Raw genomic sequence first — 17,796 nt, 5'->3', positions numbered from 1 at the left:
AGCAGTATTTGGTCACCAGTTTATGAAAGATCCTTTTACCATTGAAGTCTGACTAATTACAGAAAAACGTAGACCATTATAAAAGGTATAGTTTATGTTTTTACTTAACAACTAGAATTTACAAGAAAAAAGAATAATAGGCCGATGCCACGGCTCAATATGCTAATCCTCCACTTGCGGCTCCGGCACACCAGGTTCTAGTCCCAGTCGGGGCACTGGATTCTGTCCCAATTGCCCCTCTTCCAGGCCAGCTCTCTGCTATGGCCCGGGAGTGCAGTGGAGGATGGCCCAAGTGCTTGGGCCCTGCACCCCATGGGAGACCAGGAGAAGCACCTGGCTCCTGGCTTCAGATCTGTGCGATGCGCCGGCCACAGCGCGCCGACTGCAGCAGCCATTGGAGGGTGAACCAACGGCAAAGGAAGACCTTTCTCTCTGTCTCTCTCTCTCTCTCTCTCTCACTGTCCACTCTGCCTGTCAAAAAAAAAAAAAAAAGAGAGAGAGAATAAAGAATAATAGTGTTATTCACCTTAAATGAATTAAGGCATTTAAATTTATACCTGTAAGGTTTTAAAAATAAATGAAATACTTAAAACTGTGTTCTGTATCTTAGTCTGTTTAGGCTATTATAATAAAATGCCATTAACTGGGTTTGATATATAAAAAAAAGAAATTTGTGTCTCATAGTTCTGAAGTTGACAAGTCCAAAGTCAAGGTTCTGTCATCTTCAGCATCTGGTAATGGCTCACTTTCCAGTGCATAGATGGTACCTTTGGCTGCTTCTCCAGATGGATGTGCTGGGCAAGCTCCTTTGGGCCTTTTTTTTTTTTTTTCTTCAGGATTTATTTATTTATTTGAAAGAGAGGCAGAGAGATCTTCCATCTACTGGTTCACTTCCCAAATGTCCACAATAGACTGAGCTGGGCCAGGCCAAAACCAGGAACCAGGAACTCCATCTGTGTCTCCTATGTGGATGGCAAGGGGGCTCAAGCACTTGTGACACCTTCCGCTTCCTTTTCAAGTGCATTAGCAGTGAGCTGGATTGGAAGTGGAGCAGCTGACAATCCAACTGGCGCTCATATGGGATGTTGGCTTCACAGGCTGTGGCTTAACCTGCTGCACCACAACGCTGGTCTGTGCTTGTTGTTTAAGACCATTGATCCCATTCATGAGGGCTCTGCCCCCTTAACCAGAATCACCTCAGAAAAAATGACCTCGCCTCTGGAACCTTCACCTCAAAATATAGGAAAACTCCATTTCTGTCCATTGGCCATCCCAGCAGGGTTCAAGAATTAAATTGATATAAGATAGATTAACAGAAAAGCATACAAATTTATTTTCCATGTTTTATGTGCCATTGGGAACCCTCATAAAGAAATGAAAATCCTAAAATGCCGCTGGAATTAATTATTTAACGTAATGGGTATTGAAATTATATGAGAAGGCATAAAAGGTAAGATTTCTAGCAGGTTCTATAGGGCATTCTCTTGGTCTCAACTTCTGCCCTTGAAGATAAGAATATTGCCTTTCCTTCTGGTACAGGGAAAGTGTTATTCTTGTGAGAATTTTATCTTCTGCTTTTAAGAAACAACAGGAAGGTCAAAGTTGTCTTTTTTATCTGCTGTTTCTCAAGTGTCTTTTGTAAGGCCAGTGTGGCAGAGGAGTCTATTTTAACCCCTTCAGGAGTTAGGATTTCCACACAGGAATTTTGAGAGGACACAAACATTTTAGCATTCTGGCAACTTGGAGCTATGGAGGACCATGAACGATGTGCCCATGGGAGGTGGACAGAAGAAAGTGGGATGTTATCCCCAGTGCTTACTTACCCTTAGGCTCTGGAGGGGGAAAACTAGTGTTTGTCTAGCAGATGGGCATGCTGGAGAGGAGGGCAGAGCAAAGGCTTAGGCTCATGACAATTCACTCTGTCTCTAGCGTCACCAATGAAGCTGTTTAAATCGTGGGCATTGGCGCAACATGCTCCACGTTGACCTTGCTTAACTTGGTGGATCTTTTATTCCTCTACCTTGGTAAATGTTTGTTTGTATCCCCTTTTAACATTTGTAAGACAGAATTTTTGTTCAGAAGTCTGGCATTTGGAGAAGGCACGTTTACAAGGTAGAACTCTTGCGGATGCGAAGTTACTGCCTGCCATAGGATAAACTGTCACTGGAGAATGCCTGCCTGAAACCCAGCCTCCGCTATTGTTATTATCTGACTTGAACATTACAATGTTCCAAAGGTTTTCATAAAGCACTAATACATTTCCATCTTTCTTCCTCAAGATGAAGGACAGTTTTGGACTGGATCCCCTACCATCCGTATCCTCAACTGAAGGAAACAGCCAACAAGGTAGATTTGACAACCTGGAGGATCTTAACTCCTTGGCAGAAAGCAGTCTGGATTTAGGTTTGTGGTTTCTGTTTTTTATAAACATGTGTTAGATTATCTGCATTCTTTGTGTTTTGTGTTTGTATACAGAGATTTTTAATGTGACATTTTCATTCATTATGATGTTTTGAATTTAAATCTACTTTATAATTAACCTACTTCAAAGACTCTGGAAGAATTAACCTGGGTCATATTTCAATCTAGAATTTTCAGATTCCCTTTTCTGAGAGGACTACATTTTCTGTGTCTCATTTTCCTTCTCTCAGCATTTTGGATCAAAACTAACACTAGAACTTACACTGAATCTGAAATGTCTCTGTTAATGTATATTAAAATCACTGATACTGTTAAATGATATTGTTAGCTCATTGAACCTTAGTGTTAAATATTAATAGCAGAGGCATATTTTAAAGTTATGAAACACTTTATAGTCATATATTAGTTTTAATACATAATAACTTAGTTTCCATTAAAGAATTCTAAAAATATAGTGCTTCTCCTTAACTCTCCTCAATATTGATTCTTACATACTTTTGAAAACTTGACTTTAAAAACAATTTTCCTTCATCTAGCACTGAAATATCAAAGTCATTATGATATTAACATCCCTAGGTGAGACTGTTAAGTTCTTTCTTAGAACTGGGATTTATAGAGCCATTGTTCAGATTTATGCTGTCATTCACCTGTTATGACTCCACTCAAGAAAAAGTCTCTCTGGGGGCATTTCTCCTGTTGCATGCTAATACCTTGTAAGAGGAGAGAATTATAGAAAGTGGTGGAACACTTTCCTTTAAGATCAGCATCCTACTAAGTAAAATCTCAAGAATGGAGTCCTCAAAGGTAAAAACTGAAGGCATCTACGAGGTGATGCCACTTTAGCTTTAGAATACCTAAGATTAGAAGGAGGAAAATGAAACTTTGCTACTAAAACTCTCCAAGCGCTTTTTAAAATTTACCACGTTTCTATAGGTTTCTGACTACTAAATACTAAGAGATGGCTTATGATATGAATGAGCAGACTGTATCTTTTGATTACTATTGCTACTGTATGGCAGTTGTGGCACTATTTTGCATCAGATCCTTCTTTGTTGGGAAGTGGAGGACAAGGGCTTTCCTGTGTGGTGTAGGATGCTTAGCCAATTCCCTGGCTTCTACCCATGGATGTTGGTGATGCTCCCTCTCCTGGTCTTGACCAGATTGTCTCCAGGAGTTGAGAGCCCCTGCTTTATACCCTCCAGATTGCAGCCTAGAGCCCCTGAGCTCTGCTGTATGTGCTATCTAAGGACCTCAAAGGTACGTCCTCTGCCTTCTGCTGCCTGTATCAGCTTCCTGTGGCTGTTTTAACAAATTCCCACAAACTTGATGACTTAACAGTAGAAATCTGTTTTCACTGTCCTAGAAGCAGGGAGTCTTAAATCAGGTGCTGTCATTCTTCTGAAGGCTCTAGGGGTGAGTCTGTTCTTGCCTCTTTCAGCCACTGCTTGCTTCAGCTCTCTCTGACTTGAGGCGGCTTCACTCCACTCTGCCTCTTTTTTCCCATGACTTCCCCATCTGTGTCTAATCCTCTGTCTCTTATCAGGGCACTTGTCATTAGATTTAGGGCCCATGAGAATGATCCAGAATGTACTCATTTCAAAATCTTTAACTTAACTGCATCTGCATCTGAAATGACCTTTTTCCCATATAAGGTCAGATTCATAGTTCTCAGCCACAGATATATTTTGGGGGAGGTGGGGAGACACCATTCAACACACATTATTTGAATCTATTACTTTGCAAAGCCCTGGGTATTTATTCCTAGATATTTTAACTTTGGGAATGTCTTTTTTTTTTTTTTTTTTTTTTTTTTTAAAGATTGGTATATGTATTTGAAAGGCAGAGTTACAGAAGGGGAGAGAGAGAGAGAGATTTTCCATCCACTGGCTCACTCATCAAATGGCTGCAACTCCTGGAGCTGGGCCAATATGAAGCTAAGAGCTTCTTCTGGATCTTCCATGTGGGTGCAGGGGCCCAAGCACTTGGGCTGTCCTCTGATGCTTTCCTAGGTGCATTAGCAGAGAGCTGGAAAAGAAGGGAGCAGCTGGGACTTGAATCAGCACCCATATGGGTGGGATACTGGCACTGTTGGTGGCGGCTTTACCTACTATGCCACAGTGCTGGCCCCTAACTTTGGGAATGAAGGTGTGCTTTTGTATCTTAGACCTGGCAACATAGAATAGCATACATAACCATGTATGTGCTTTTTGTGAATTTTTTTGAGAACTTCTGAAATGCTATGTGCCAGGCATGAGTATTTAGATTGCTACTAACCTTGAGTGAGCTGAGAAATTATTGATACAAAGTTGATATATATTTTAGTAGTATATATGTTAAATTAATTCTCAGATTTTTATTTTCCTCCTGAGATCCTTGTCCAAAAAATGCAGACTTTCTTTCAATCCTAGGTCCTCTGTACTAAGCAGTTAACCTGCTGTGTCACCAGGAAAGCCCCTGGCCTTCTCATCAACCTTCTCTATTTCCTCAGCTATGAAATGATGGATTTGGTCTAAGTGTTCTCTAAGGCCCTATTCAGATCTGTAGCTCATTGTCTGCTATTTATAACAATCTCAGATTTACATATAGGAAAGCTGATTCAGAAATCACTTTTGATTGTTACTTATGTGTAAAGGACCATTCTTGACTCTGGTTAATCGAAGACCATATATATATATATATATATATATATATATATATTTGAAAGGGAGAGTTACAGAGACAGGGTGGGAAAAGAGAGAGAGAAGATTTCCATCTGCTGGTTAACTCATCAAATTGGCCCCAAAGGCCAGGCCAGGCCAAAGCTAGGAGCCAGGATCTTTATCCAGGTCTCCCATGTGGGTGCAAGGCCTAAGTACTTGAGCCATCTTTTACTACTTTCCCAGGTGCATTAGCAGGGAGCTGGTTTGGAAGTGGAGCAGGCAGGAGCACCCATATGAGGTGCCAGTGCTGCAGTCTGTGGCTTAACCCGCCGACACTACAGCAATAGCCTTCAAGATTATATAATGGTTTTTTTTTTTTTTGACAGGCAGAGTGGATAGTGAGAGAGAGACAGAGAGAAAGGTCTTCCTTTTGCCGTTGGTTCACCCTCCAATGACCGCCACGGCTGACGCACTGCAGCCGGCGCACCGCGCTGATCCGAAGCCAGGAGCCAGGTGCTTCTCCTGGTCTCCCATGGGGTGCAGGGCCCAAGCACTTGGGCCATCCTCCACTGCACTCCTGGGCCACAGCAGAGAGCTGGCCTGGAAGAGGGGCAACTGAGAAAGAATCCGGCGCCCCGACCGGGACTAGAACCCGGTGTGCCAGCGCCGCTAGGTGGAGGATTAGCCTAGTGAGCCGCGGCGCCGGCCAAGATTATATAGTTTTAAGGAGCTGATTCTTCTCCTGGACTGTGAAGCTGTACCTGTAAATTAGCATAATCAATAATATAAGGCACACAAGATAAACTCCAGTGGATGTTGTATTTTGTGTTAAAAGATTTCAGAAGGGGCCGCAATTGTGGTACAATTGGTTAAGACAATGCTAGAACTCTGGCATCCCATTTTGGAGAATCTTATTCCTATCCCGCTTCCTATTACTGTGCCTGGAAAAACAGCAGAAGATGGCCCAAGTGCTTGGATCTCTGCCACTAATGTGCGGGACCCTGACGGAGTTCTGGGTTTGGCTTTGACCTGGACCAGCTCTGGCTATTGTAGCCATATGGGTAGTGAACCAGTAGGTGGAAGATCTCTCCCTGTTTCTCTATTTATCCCTCTGTTACTCTGAAATCTTTAAAAAAAATATTATTTTGAACATTGTAGATAAAGGTTCTGTTTCCCAGTCTCTGACTACTCTTCCCTGAATTGCACCTCCAGTGACCTTGCAGGAATTTCTGTTAATGACCCCAGAGGTCACTGCACAGGCTCATTTTCAGGCCTGTCTCACACTGTAAGTTTCTGAAGGGCAAGATTTGCCTCTGGCCAGGGCGACATACCATGTGCTCAAGAAAGATTACGTGAACAAAACAGGGATAAGCTGCTTATATGTGATTATTCAACAGGCTATCAGTTGACTTTCCCCCTCATTTTTTTTAGCTGCTAAATTATGCAAGAACCCAATCTCCTCTCTTTTTGCCTTTATTCTGTTTGTTATTCAGTTCTTCCACTTCACCAAGTATAATCCATTTGAAAATTTCTCCCATTCTACTCTGTAAGCATTAACTTCCATTTATCCAAAGCATTTGTTTACCTTCCCTGTTTGTCTAACCTCTGAGCCCTGTTATGGCCATTACCCAACAACCGCAGAAGCCCAGGAGGACTGGACTTGTGTGGGCTCCTGGGTGCTGTGGTGCACGTGGAGAGCTGCTCTGTAAAGTGTGAGTGTGTCAGATGCTGGAAGAGGTGAGAAATGTGTGACAGAGCAGCAAGGGTCTAGGGAGGAGGCAGTAGGGTAAAGGGCACGGGCAGCCTTTGTGTGAAACAGGGAATGGAAGTTTTAAACAAACTGCAGCAACTTACACAGCCTGCTGGTGTCGTTTAACAGACCACGTTTACTAGCATGGCTGGATGGAAAATCCCTTTGCAAATAGAGCCAGTTTCCTGTCCTGGAAGCCCTGGTTTTAGGCCATTACTACTTGAATCCTCGTTCCTCTTCTGGTCCTTGTTATTTTATGTGGTGTGTGTGGTTTTTTTGTTTTGTTTTGTTTTGTTTTGAAGATTTCTTTCTTTCTCTTTCTTTGAAAGTGAGAGAGAAAGATATACACGCACACACACAGAGATTCCCCATCCACTGGTTCACTCTCCAAATGGTGCAACTAAGACTGGGCTAGGCCGCAGCCAGGAACTTGGCACTCCATCTGGCCTCCTAAAAGGGTGGCAGGGGCTCAAACACCTGGGCTGTCCTCTGCTTTCCCAGGCACATCAGCAGGCAAGTGGATCAGAAGCATGGTGGTGAAAATTCAAACCGTCACTCTGATGTAGGATGCAGGCATTGCAGGAGGTGGCTTAACCCAGTGTGCACAACACTATCCCCGATGCCTTCTTCTTACGTGCAAGCAGGCAGGCAGGGGCAAAGCTAAAAAGTAGGGTGATGTTTTGACTGTCTTGCTTGATGAACTCTGGTAGATGGCAGTGAAGGGAACATGGGGATGAGGGAAAGGCAACTGTGATGTCCTTTAATGCCACCTGAACATGACAGTTGTTTTCACTGCATCACCGCTGCATTGCCAGCTGTTTGGACATTGATTCCAAAGTTTCAAGATAAGATAAATACAGTAATGGTGATGCATTTACTAGAAAATTTCTTCAGTTACATACTATATAGGTGTGGATTCGTCAAAGGCTACTGGTACACAACCCATCTTATAAACTGATGAGGAAAAATGAGGTGAGAGTTTATAATGGATTCCTGGTGTCTACATTCTGGATGGATGCCAGCATGCATGTAGGTGTCTAACCATGTGCCACAAGACTCAGTGCACTGTCTACCTTACTCTGTTTTTTACTCAATTAGGGAAATGCCACAGATTGGCATGTCAGATAAATGTGGACACCAGTATGTTGGGAGGCATTTTCAATATGTTGGATGACAAAGCTGAGATCCAAAGCAACTTTGATAATTCAGAATAAGCCTCCATCAAATAAGATAAAGTTGTCTTTTTTAAAACAAAAGTATGAGCCTACACTCTCGTATAATGGGTAGAGCTGCCATCTTCAGCTCCAGCATCCCATATGGGTACTGGTTCAAGACCCAGCTGCTCCACTTCCAATTGATCTCCCAGCTAGTGTGCCTGGGAAAGCAGTGGAAGATGGCCCAAATGCTTGGGCACCTGCACCCTTATTGGGGACCCAAAGGAGGCTCCTAGCTCCTAGCTTCAGATTGGCCCAGTTCTAGCCATTGCAGCTATTCAGGGAGTGAACCTGAATAGCTGATGTAAGACCTATCTCTGTCTCTCCCTCTATCTCTTTGTAATTTCTGCCTTTCAAATACATATATACAAACATACATACATAAATCTTTTATAGGAAAGAAAGAAAAGTATGAAGCCATGCTGTTTGGACCTAAAACCTAACTCTCCAGTTAAAAGATAGGAGACACATTATTTGTGATTTGATGTTCTATCATCACAGAATTTTCTGGTATGAAAATAGCAAGGCTCTCAGGACAAGGTTTAGGTTTCAGATATTTGTGGGATTTTTTGTGTTATTTCGGTTTTTTTGGTTTTTGGTTTTTTGTGTGTGTGTTTTTTTTTTTTTTTTTTTTTTTTTTTTTTTTTTGAGACCTGACTGCTTGTGAGTCCCCTTCTGCCTGGCATTATTACTGAGCAACAGTGCTTTTTGGGATGGCAAAACAAAATATTGGACAAGTTCCATCCTTTCCAGTCAAGCTGTTCCCTCCACCTAGAACACCCTCCTTACAGACTTGCATGAGACTGGTTCCCTGCCACAATCCAAATCCCCGACCATTCTACCTAAAATAACTGTTTCTCTCAGTCCCCATATGTTGCTTTCTTTTCCTCCCTAGAACTTAGCATGTTCTGAAACCGTGCCATGTGTTCATTCCATGGCTCTCCCCACTAGAATTAGCTCCCTAGAATAGGAACTTTGTCAGTTTTGTACATTTAGCTATTGCTCAGTAAGGCCTAGAATAGATCCTGGCAAGTGGTTGGTGCTTCATAAACATTTGTTGGATGAACTCATGAAAATATGAATGAATACCATCGACATTAATGTTGAATCTACTTAAAGGCGTTTTTGGCTTCTTCCCCTATTAGCCACAGAAGAAGTACTTCAGGTTTTGTGTCTGTCTGATATTTGTTTCATGGGACGCAAAGCATAGTAGACCATTTTTCTTCATTATGTTTTCTAGTTTAAGTTCTGCCAGATATTTTTTTAAAATCTACAGTGTGCAAACCAAAAACTCGGTGTCCACAATTTTGCTTATTATTTGGATAGGTGCTTCATTATTTATGTCCCAACTTTTTACATTAGTACACGTGTGAGCTTTCAGTCACAGTTTAACCACCTAATTTATGATCTTTTAAAATTTCTTTCTTCCAAGAACAGTTTTCAAAGAAATACACTGCAGGGGAAACTGTGTTTACTTGTGTTTTATGAGTGCTATGAGGCTGCCCCATGCACCCCCAGATAAGACTCCCGAGCTCATGTTTCACTCAGCCTCCACAAGATGGGCGTCCTGGGTTGCTCCCTTGCCTGTACTGAACTTTTTTACCTATGCTGCTTTTCTCCATCAGCAGTTATTCTCTTTCCTAGAAGCATATGGAGAACAGCAAATTATTCCTTAGGTTTCATAAGATTTCACAATGCCTTGTGTATGTATTTTAGGCTCTCCATTTACCTTGATTGAATATAATTATTTTCGCTCCCAGTTAATATTGTTTAAATTAATGGCTTTTCCAAATCATTGAAGGTGTTTAATACGTAACAAGTCTATGGTTACTTTGGCCGGCGCCACGGCTCAATAGGCTAATCCTCCTCCTGCAGCGCCGGCACACCAGGTTCTAGTCCCGGTCGGGGTGCTGGATTCTGTCCCGGTTGCCCCTCTTCCAGGCCAGCTCTCTGCTATGGCCCGGGAGTACAGTGGAAGATGGCCCAAGTGCTTGGGCCTCTGCACCCACGTGGGAGACCAGGAGGAGGCACCTGGCTCCTGGCTTTGGATCAGCGCGGTGCACCGTCCGCCGCGGCCATTAGAGGGCGAACCAACAGTGAAGGAGGACCTTTCTCTCTCTATCTCTCACTGTTCACTCTGCCTGTCAAACAAAAAAAGTCTATGGCTTTTCTGTGAGATTATAGGAGATAAGCATGTTTGGTAGACTTTGTGAGCCATGTAAACTGATATCCATTCTAATAATTTCATGAGCTATACATTTTTTGTTTTACTTTGTACAAAAACAGTATGTTTCTGTTTTTAAACTTAAAAGCTTGTTTTTGATTTATTAAACAGGTGCTATACCTATTTACTCATTCAAAAATTTAAACAAAAATGTTGCTTTTTAAAAGACTATTATTACTTATTTGAAAGGTAGAGAGATAAATCTTCCATCTACTGGTTCACTCCTCCCATACTCACAACAGTCAGGACTAGGCCAGGCTGAAGCCAGGAGCCAGGAACTCCTTGAGGGTCTCTCATGTGGGTGGCAGGAACCCAGGTACTTAAGCTATCATCACCTACCAGGTCAAGATGCATATTAGCAGGAAATTGGACTGGAAGCAGAGGCAGGACACAAACCCAGGCAATCTGATATGGGAAGTTGAGTGTGTCTAAGTGGCATCTTAAAACCATCTGCACCCCAACACCTGCCGACTAAGTGTTTTCTATATAAGAGATTTACTGTGGGTCATGGGAGCAGTGAGCAAAATAAAGTCTGCTCTCATGGAGCCCACAATATAACAGAGTTAGACAGACACTAACAAATTAGTGTGCAGTATGGTAGGGGTCATGAGTAAAGACAAAGCAGTGCAAAGGGACAGAATGTTCAGGGAGCAGTGCTGTTTTACAGGGGGGTGATCAGCCCGGCTATTTTAGTAGAAGATATTTGATAGGGTGTTAAATAAAGTAAGCAGGTCCACGATGAAGTCATTTTTGGATATGGCTGAGGGAACAGTGGGGGAAAATGCATGACAGTATGAGGCAAAACAATGAACTGTGTTTGTGGAAGATGAAAACTAAGATAATACAGATAAAAAGTAGAGATAAAGGTGGTCAGGGGCTAGCCACCTGCTACGCCATACTGTTATCCCATATAAGTGCTTTTGATCCAGCTCCCTGCTAATACACCTGCGAAGGCAGCGGGGGATGGCCCAAGTATACACCCATGTGGGAGACCCGTAAGAAGCTCCTGGCTTCTGATTAAGTCTGGCCAAGCCCTGGATGTTGTGACTGTTTGGAGAGTGAACCAGTGGATGGAAGACCTCTCTCTGTCTGTGTCTCTTTCTCCCTCTGTAATTCTGCCTTCCAAATAAATAATAAAATAAAATAAAAATCCTTAAAAAAAAGGATCTGTAGAGATAATCATTATTTGCTTGATTTTCTTCCAGTTTTTTCTAGTTCATATAAAAAAATTATCTGACTACCCTCATAACTGGCTCTTCTGACCTTGCTCCCTCATACTCAGATTTTTTTTAAACAATAAAACTATTAAATAAGCCTAATTTCCTTTTCAAAGATAAGAGTTATATGAAGTCCAATGCATATTTTGTATCTTATTAATTATCATTATTTCGCTGTGTGTGTGGAGGTGTATATAGACAATACACCTAGACATATTTGTATATACACATATAATATGATAGTGTACATGGCTTAGAAGGGGTCTTCAAAAAGTTCATGGAAAATATATTTATGAAAAATGCACAGATTTCAAAACTTTTTGGCCACCAGAATAAATTTGCAGTAACTAGTTATATCTGAACAGGGTATAGTTTCAGGCACTAAGAAGGATAAGATATCAATTGTAGCAACATGAGTTCTGCTAAACATTAAAGTAAGAGCAATTGTTAAATGTACGGTGAAACTCAGGTGGAAGAATGGTGAAATCATTGATGGTTTATTGAGTTTTAGGAGATAATGCCCCAAAGAAACCATCAGTTTACAAATAGATAACTCATTTTAAAGAGATGAGAGGATGTTGTGGATGAAGCCCTTAGTAGTAGACCATCCACATCAATTTGTGAGGAAAATAATCTAAATGAAGAAGACCAACGATTAACAGCAGAAACAACAGCCAGTACTATGGTACTTCCATTGGTTCAGCTTATACAACTCTGAAAAATTTAAGTGGAGTGAACTTTCTGCTTGATGGATGCCAAAACTGTTGCCCCCAGATAAGCTCCAGATAAGCTGCAGACAAGAGCAGCCTTTTTTTTTTGACAGGCAGAGTTAGAGAGAGAGAGAGAAAGGTCTTCCTTCCGTTGGTTAACCCCCCAAATGGCCGCTACGGCCGGCGTACTGCGCCAATCCAAAGCCAGGAGCCAGGAGCTTCCTCCTGGTCTCTCAAGTGGGTGCAGGGCCCAAGCACTTGGGCCATCCTCCACTGTCTTCCCAGGCAGCAGAGAGCTGGACTGGAAGAGGAGCAACCAGGACAGAATCCAGCACCCCAACCGGAACTAGAACCTGGGGTGCCAGCGCCGCAGGCAGAGGATTAGCCTATTGAGCCGTGGCACCGGCCAAGAGCAAAGCTTTCAATAGGAATTTTCAGCAGGTGGGATCAAGATCCTGAAGCATTTCTTTGCAGAATTGTAACAGGAGATGAAACATGACTTTACTAGTATGATCCTGAGAGCAATGGCTATCAGGAGGTAGTCCAAGCAAAAGTAGACCCCTCAGGAGCAAAGGACATAACAACAGTTTTTTGGGATGCTCAGTGCTTATTGATTTTATGAAGGGCCAAAGATGATAACATCCACTTTGTTATGAGAATGTTTGAATAAAGGTTACCAAAACTTTTGCAGGAAGAATGTACAGCAAAAGCTTTATCAAAGAGTGCTTCTGTATCGTGACAATGCTTCTGACCTTTCTACTCAGCAAATGAAAAGGAACTTTTATAACAGTTGCAGTAGGAAGTCATTAGGGATCCAGCACAATCCTGATTTGGCTTCTTCTGGCTTCTTTTTGTTTCCAAATTTTAAAAGGTCATTAAAGGGTACCCGTTTTTCTCCATGCGTTGACATGGTCAAATTCCCAAGACTCTAAATTCTCTAGTAATGAACTAAAAGGCTAATATCATGGCTTACAAAAATGTCTTGAACTTGATGAAACTTATATTGAGAAATAAAGTTTATCTCTAATTTTAATTCCATTTTTCCATGAACTTTTTAAACTCCACTCATATATTAGCACTTGATCTATTGTGATGAGAAGAGAGGAGCTATCACTAGTTTGGGGGGCAAATGTAAGGAGAGCAGAATAGCTTCTCCAATATTTTTGTTAATACAATCATTCTAAAATATAGTGCCTGAAACTAGGGACAACTGTAAGAAGTCTCAAGATGTCACACCGCCAACCTCATGCATATCAAATTTATTATGTGGCTCCTCTTGAGTAGAAATAAAAATTAATAAGAATTTGATAGAAACTGTATTGTCAATATTTAAGTAAATTCTGGTTCCCTGTATCCCTTCGTTGTTGGGTTAAAAACAGACAAATTTTCTCACCTTAGTTTCCCTCTTTGTCAAATAAAGTTGAAAGTATCTTCTTTCTAACTCAGAGTTTGATGTGAGAACTGAATGAAGTAATAAATATAAAAGAATCTTGGAATTTTTAGAAAAGCCCTTTTAAAACTGTGTATATTTAGGGGCCAACATTATGGTATAGTGGGTAAATCTGCCACCTGAGATGCTAGCATCCCATATGAGCACCAGTTTGTGTCCCAGGTGCTCTACTTACTATCCAGCTCCTTGCTAATGGCTTGGGGAAAGCAGAGGACAAGGTCCAAGTGCTTAAGTCTGTATCACCCTCGTAGGAGACCTGGATGAAGTTCATGGCTCCTGGCTGTGGACTGAACCAGCTCTGGCCATTGTAGCCACTTGGGGAATGAACCAACAAATGGAAGACCTCCTCCGTCTCCCTCTCCCTTCCCTCTCCCTCTCCCTCTCTGTCGCTCCCCGTCTTCGTGGAGGAACAACACAGGACCCTGCGCTATTCTTTTGTCTGCTCGGCCCTCCCCGGGTTTGCTGCTGGTTCTTCCCGGGTTGGCTACCGTCCCTTCCACCTCCGTGGAAGGGCGGTTCCCCCTGCCACTTTCCCCACTTCTGTGGGGGAACGGCACACCGCCAGCCGGCTCTCTTGGGGGCTGCACAGGTGTTCCTTCAGATAGATGTTCCTGGTGCATGTTGTCTCTCTCCTCCTTTATAGTCCTCTTCCGCCAATCCCAACTCTGCTACCCACACGCCGAGTACGCTGCTCTCCTCCAATCAGGAGCAGGTCCTACAGTTTATTGGTTGAACTGGAGGCAACTGTGTAGAAGCTGTTTCCTCCTCTCCCAGCGCCATATTGTGGGAGAGCAGATGCATAAAATAAGTCTTAATTAGAGTAACAGTCTAATCCGAGTTGCTCCCCACACCTCTCCCTCTCCCTCTCCCTCTCCCTCTCCCTCTCCCTCTCCCTCTCCCTCTCCCTCTCCCTCTCCCACTCCCACTCCCACTCCCACTCCCACTCCCACTCCCACTTTCAAATAAATAGTCTTGTTTAAAATTTTTTTAATTATTTAAATTTTAATTTTTTAAAAAAATCTTCTACCTGAAAGGGTGCCTACCCATAGTGGGTGCTATAACTTTCTGTGGAATGGCTGAGGGATGAATGAATGTGTCTTGTGATATGGCTGTCTGCATTTGTTCTTCAGGAATGGTGCTTCCAAATGAGGTCCAAGGTCCTGGCATGCTGGTGGATGTTCCTTCTGTGGCTCAGAGCAGGGAGGAAGAAGATTTGCCTTTATACCAACTCCCCAGGACCCGAATCATTTCAAAGGCCTCAGCACACACAGGAATGTTATCATCTAGATACATCACTGATGCATGGTATGGTATCATTTCTCTTCATTTTTATATTATGAAATGATTTCATTCATTACTGTTCAAAGAAAATGCATGGTTTTGGTGGAACATTTGGAAAATATGTAAAAATATTATGAATAAATTCTATGTTAGATAATTACTAGGAGTTTTCACATACTTAAAATTGTGTCATATGTATAATTTGATATTCTTGGCAGTTTTATGCAAAATGGATTACACAGAGTATTTGCTTAGAAGATGGGAGATTAACTCAGTGTTTAACAACTCAAGCAAAAGCACTTGAGATATTAAGGAGTAGTTGAGTTTAACCATTAAGAGAATCTGTAGGAATTTGTACCTGATAACATGCTAATAGTAAAGGGGATATTGGAGGAGGACTCATGTTTCCAGACTTGGAAACTGGATGGATAGTGGAGCATTAATCCTAAAATATAAGATTTTAGGAACATGGATAGATTGCAAGGAAGCATGATGAGTTCAGTTTGGGACATGTTGAAGGTTGAAGTATCCATAGCACCACAGAGTGACCTGGAATCAATTAGATACGTGAGTCTGGGATTAATGTCCAGGTCCATAGAGACAGGTCCAGGAAGGTAGTTTTGGAGCTTGGGAGCAGGAATCCAAGGAGATTCTTGTCCAGTGACCCTCCTCCACTGCTTTCCCTACTCCATGACAGATTGGTTATTCACTAAGCATGAGGGGTGCTGGCCGTTAGAAATCATGGTGTCATGCTTGTGATTAGCTTTTTAATAAAGACCAGAACTGCAGTGGCTTAGTGGTAGTAAACAGTTTGGGAATAAATTGAGGCCCTCCCTCTTTGCCAGCTCTCCAGAGAGTGAGAGAATGTGTGTGGTTACCCTAGCAAAGAACCCCAGCTCATAAGAAGATGTCAGAGAACATTCAGGGCAGAGGTTCAGGTGTGCAGCTTACAGCCCAAGGAGATGCCATGGAGTCTGTGGATCACCAGGCAGGTCAGCCTTGGGGTGAGGCATAGAAGAGGAAGCACATCTGAAGCTACACCCAGAGAGGTCTGAGCCCTCAGTGCAGGACACTGGGCTTGGCATAGCCTGACAGAGATGAGAAGGATGGTGGGATCAGTTGGCCTTAAATGTGTTTATTAAAACCTTTGTCCAAGAATTGTATGGTGTCATTGACATAGGAGGTGTCTTAAACTTAAATGATGTATATTGCTCCGCTGAGCAGCCTGTGACCTTTGTCAGAGTTTTAGAAAGCAGCTTCATAAATACTTGTTTTTTGCTTCTGCATAGCCGATCTCTGGTTTCTTTTTCATTCAGCAGAACCAAACTGGCATGCAGAAGAAAGGTGTGGCCAGGTCTGTGTCCTAACATGACAGATCCAGTGCAGCCTTTAGAAGGACTCATTAGCAATTTGTTTTTACAATTTTTTAAAAGATTTATTTATTTATTCGAAAGGCAGAGTTAGAGAGAGAGACAGATCTTCCATACACTGGTTCACTCCCAAAATAGCTGCAAGAGTCAGAGCTGGACCAGTCCAAAGCTAAGAGCCAGGAGCTTCTTCCAGGTCTCTCATATGGGTGCAGGGGCCCAAGCACTTGGGCCATCCTCCGCTGCTTTCCCAGGCACATTAGCTGGGAGATCAATTGGAAGTGGAGCAGCCGGGACTTAAAACAGTGCTCATATGGGGTGCTGGCACCACAGCCAGAAAACAGGTGATGTCTTTACCTGCTACATCACAGCACTGGCTCCTATTTTACAACTTTTTAACAGCAGTTGTGAAATTTCTTTTTACGTGAGGCATCTTTGATTTTTTAAATTCCTATTGTGCTTCGTGTTAATAGTTGAATCTGGTGGAAGAGTTGGGGTCGCTTATTTGAAGTGTAGAATTCTAGATATACAATCCTGAGAGAACTAAACACATTTCCTAGAGTATCTCTCCTTCCTGTGCAGAAGAGCAAGGATATCCGCTCTGTCTTACTCACTTCCCTCAGCTTCAGAGAAGGACGCTGTGCTTCACTCTCCTCCCACTGCTGTTTCCTACAGCTGACTTTTTCCAAGCTGACTTCTTATGCAGGCACAGGCTTTGAAGGACTGCAAATGAACCTTTGTCTTAGGAGATCAATCTTGCATTTGGAAGTTATTTTTTGGCTTGCTGTCAGAGATTTGGGATGTGTTTAAATCTCAGCAGGTTCCAGATGAGTTCCTGTAAAGCGTATTTCCCCATGAAGTTAGGTTCATAGGTAAATACTTGTGACCACTCAGAAGGCTTTCTGGATATTGCATAGACACTTTTGGAAGATAGTCTTTCAGATAATCAGGGCATCATGTAATGAAAATAGTATTTTAGAGATGATCTTTACATTACTTTTCTGTGGGACCCTGCATATGTATGATTGTGTGTGTGTGTGTCTGAGTGTGTACATATGCATATCCCAAAAGTATGGGTTTAATGGCTTTGATGTTCTATGTACTCTCTGCTGTTGCATTACATCCACTTCTCCTTACTTTTGCATATAGAACTGGTGTTAGATCAGTCACGCCTTGAAAGTACAGGTCTCTAAGGAGACTGCGGCATTCAGGGGATGATACTGTAGAGGGAATCTAGATTATCTTGTTCCAAGTATTCTTCTCTTTCACTAAGGTCATTTATCATGTCATCAGAACTCACCCAATAGCAGTTTTTCTTCTCCATCATCACCTGCTGCCTAAAGACATTCGGGTACCTGTCATGGAGGCATGGGTATTTCTCAAACCAGTGGAAGAGGCCCACAGTTTGGATAGAGTGAGAGTGCTGTTCAAGTCTTTCCTCTGCTGTTTATGTTATAAATTCGGAGCAATGATAGGAGGTTGAGGATCAGGGAAAGGATATATATATATATATATATATATAT

The 17,796-nt window shown here is 42.3% G+C and overlaps 1 protein-coding gene across 25 annotated transcripts in view; it reads left to right on the top strand.

Moving 5' to 3' along the window:
* PATJ (PATJ crumbs cell polarity complex component) overlaps positions 1 to 17,796 on the top strand; it is a 452,303-nt gene that overhangs the window by 153,830 nt on the left and 280,677 nt on the right. For all 25 annotated transcript variants that reach the window (XR_016237308.1, XM_089337289.1, XM_070078398.2 and 22 more), the window contains exons 21-22: positions 2,280 to 2,403; positions 14,756 to 14,930. Coding sequence is in view for 24 of the 25 variants with exons in the window: in XM_089337289.1 (XP_089193415.1) it covers positions 2,280 to 2,403; positions 14,756 to 14,930 (299 nt within the window). In the remaining variant the exon portion in view is untranslated. The remainder of the gene's footprint in view (positions 1 to 2,279; positions 2,404 to 14,755; positions 14,931 to 17,796) is intronic.

This window comes from Oryctolagus cuniculus, chromosome 7, assembly GCF_051225735.1.
Source record: "Oryctolagus cuniculus isolate XC-2025 breed Fujian yellow rabbit chromosome 7, ASM5122573v1, whole genome shotgun sequence".
Lineage (NCBI taxonomy): Eukaryota > Metazoa > Chordata > Mammalia > Lagomorpha > Leporidae > Oryctolagus > Oryctolagus cuniculus.
This window is presented reverse-complemented; position numbering and strand designations above follow the sequence as displayed.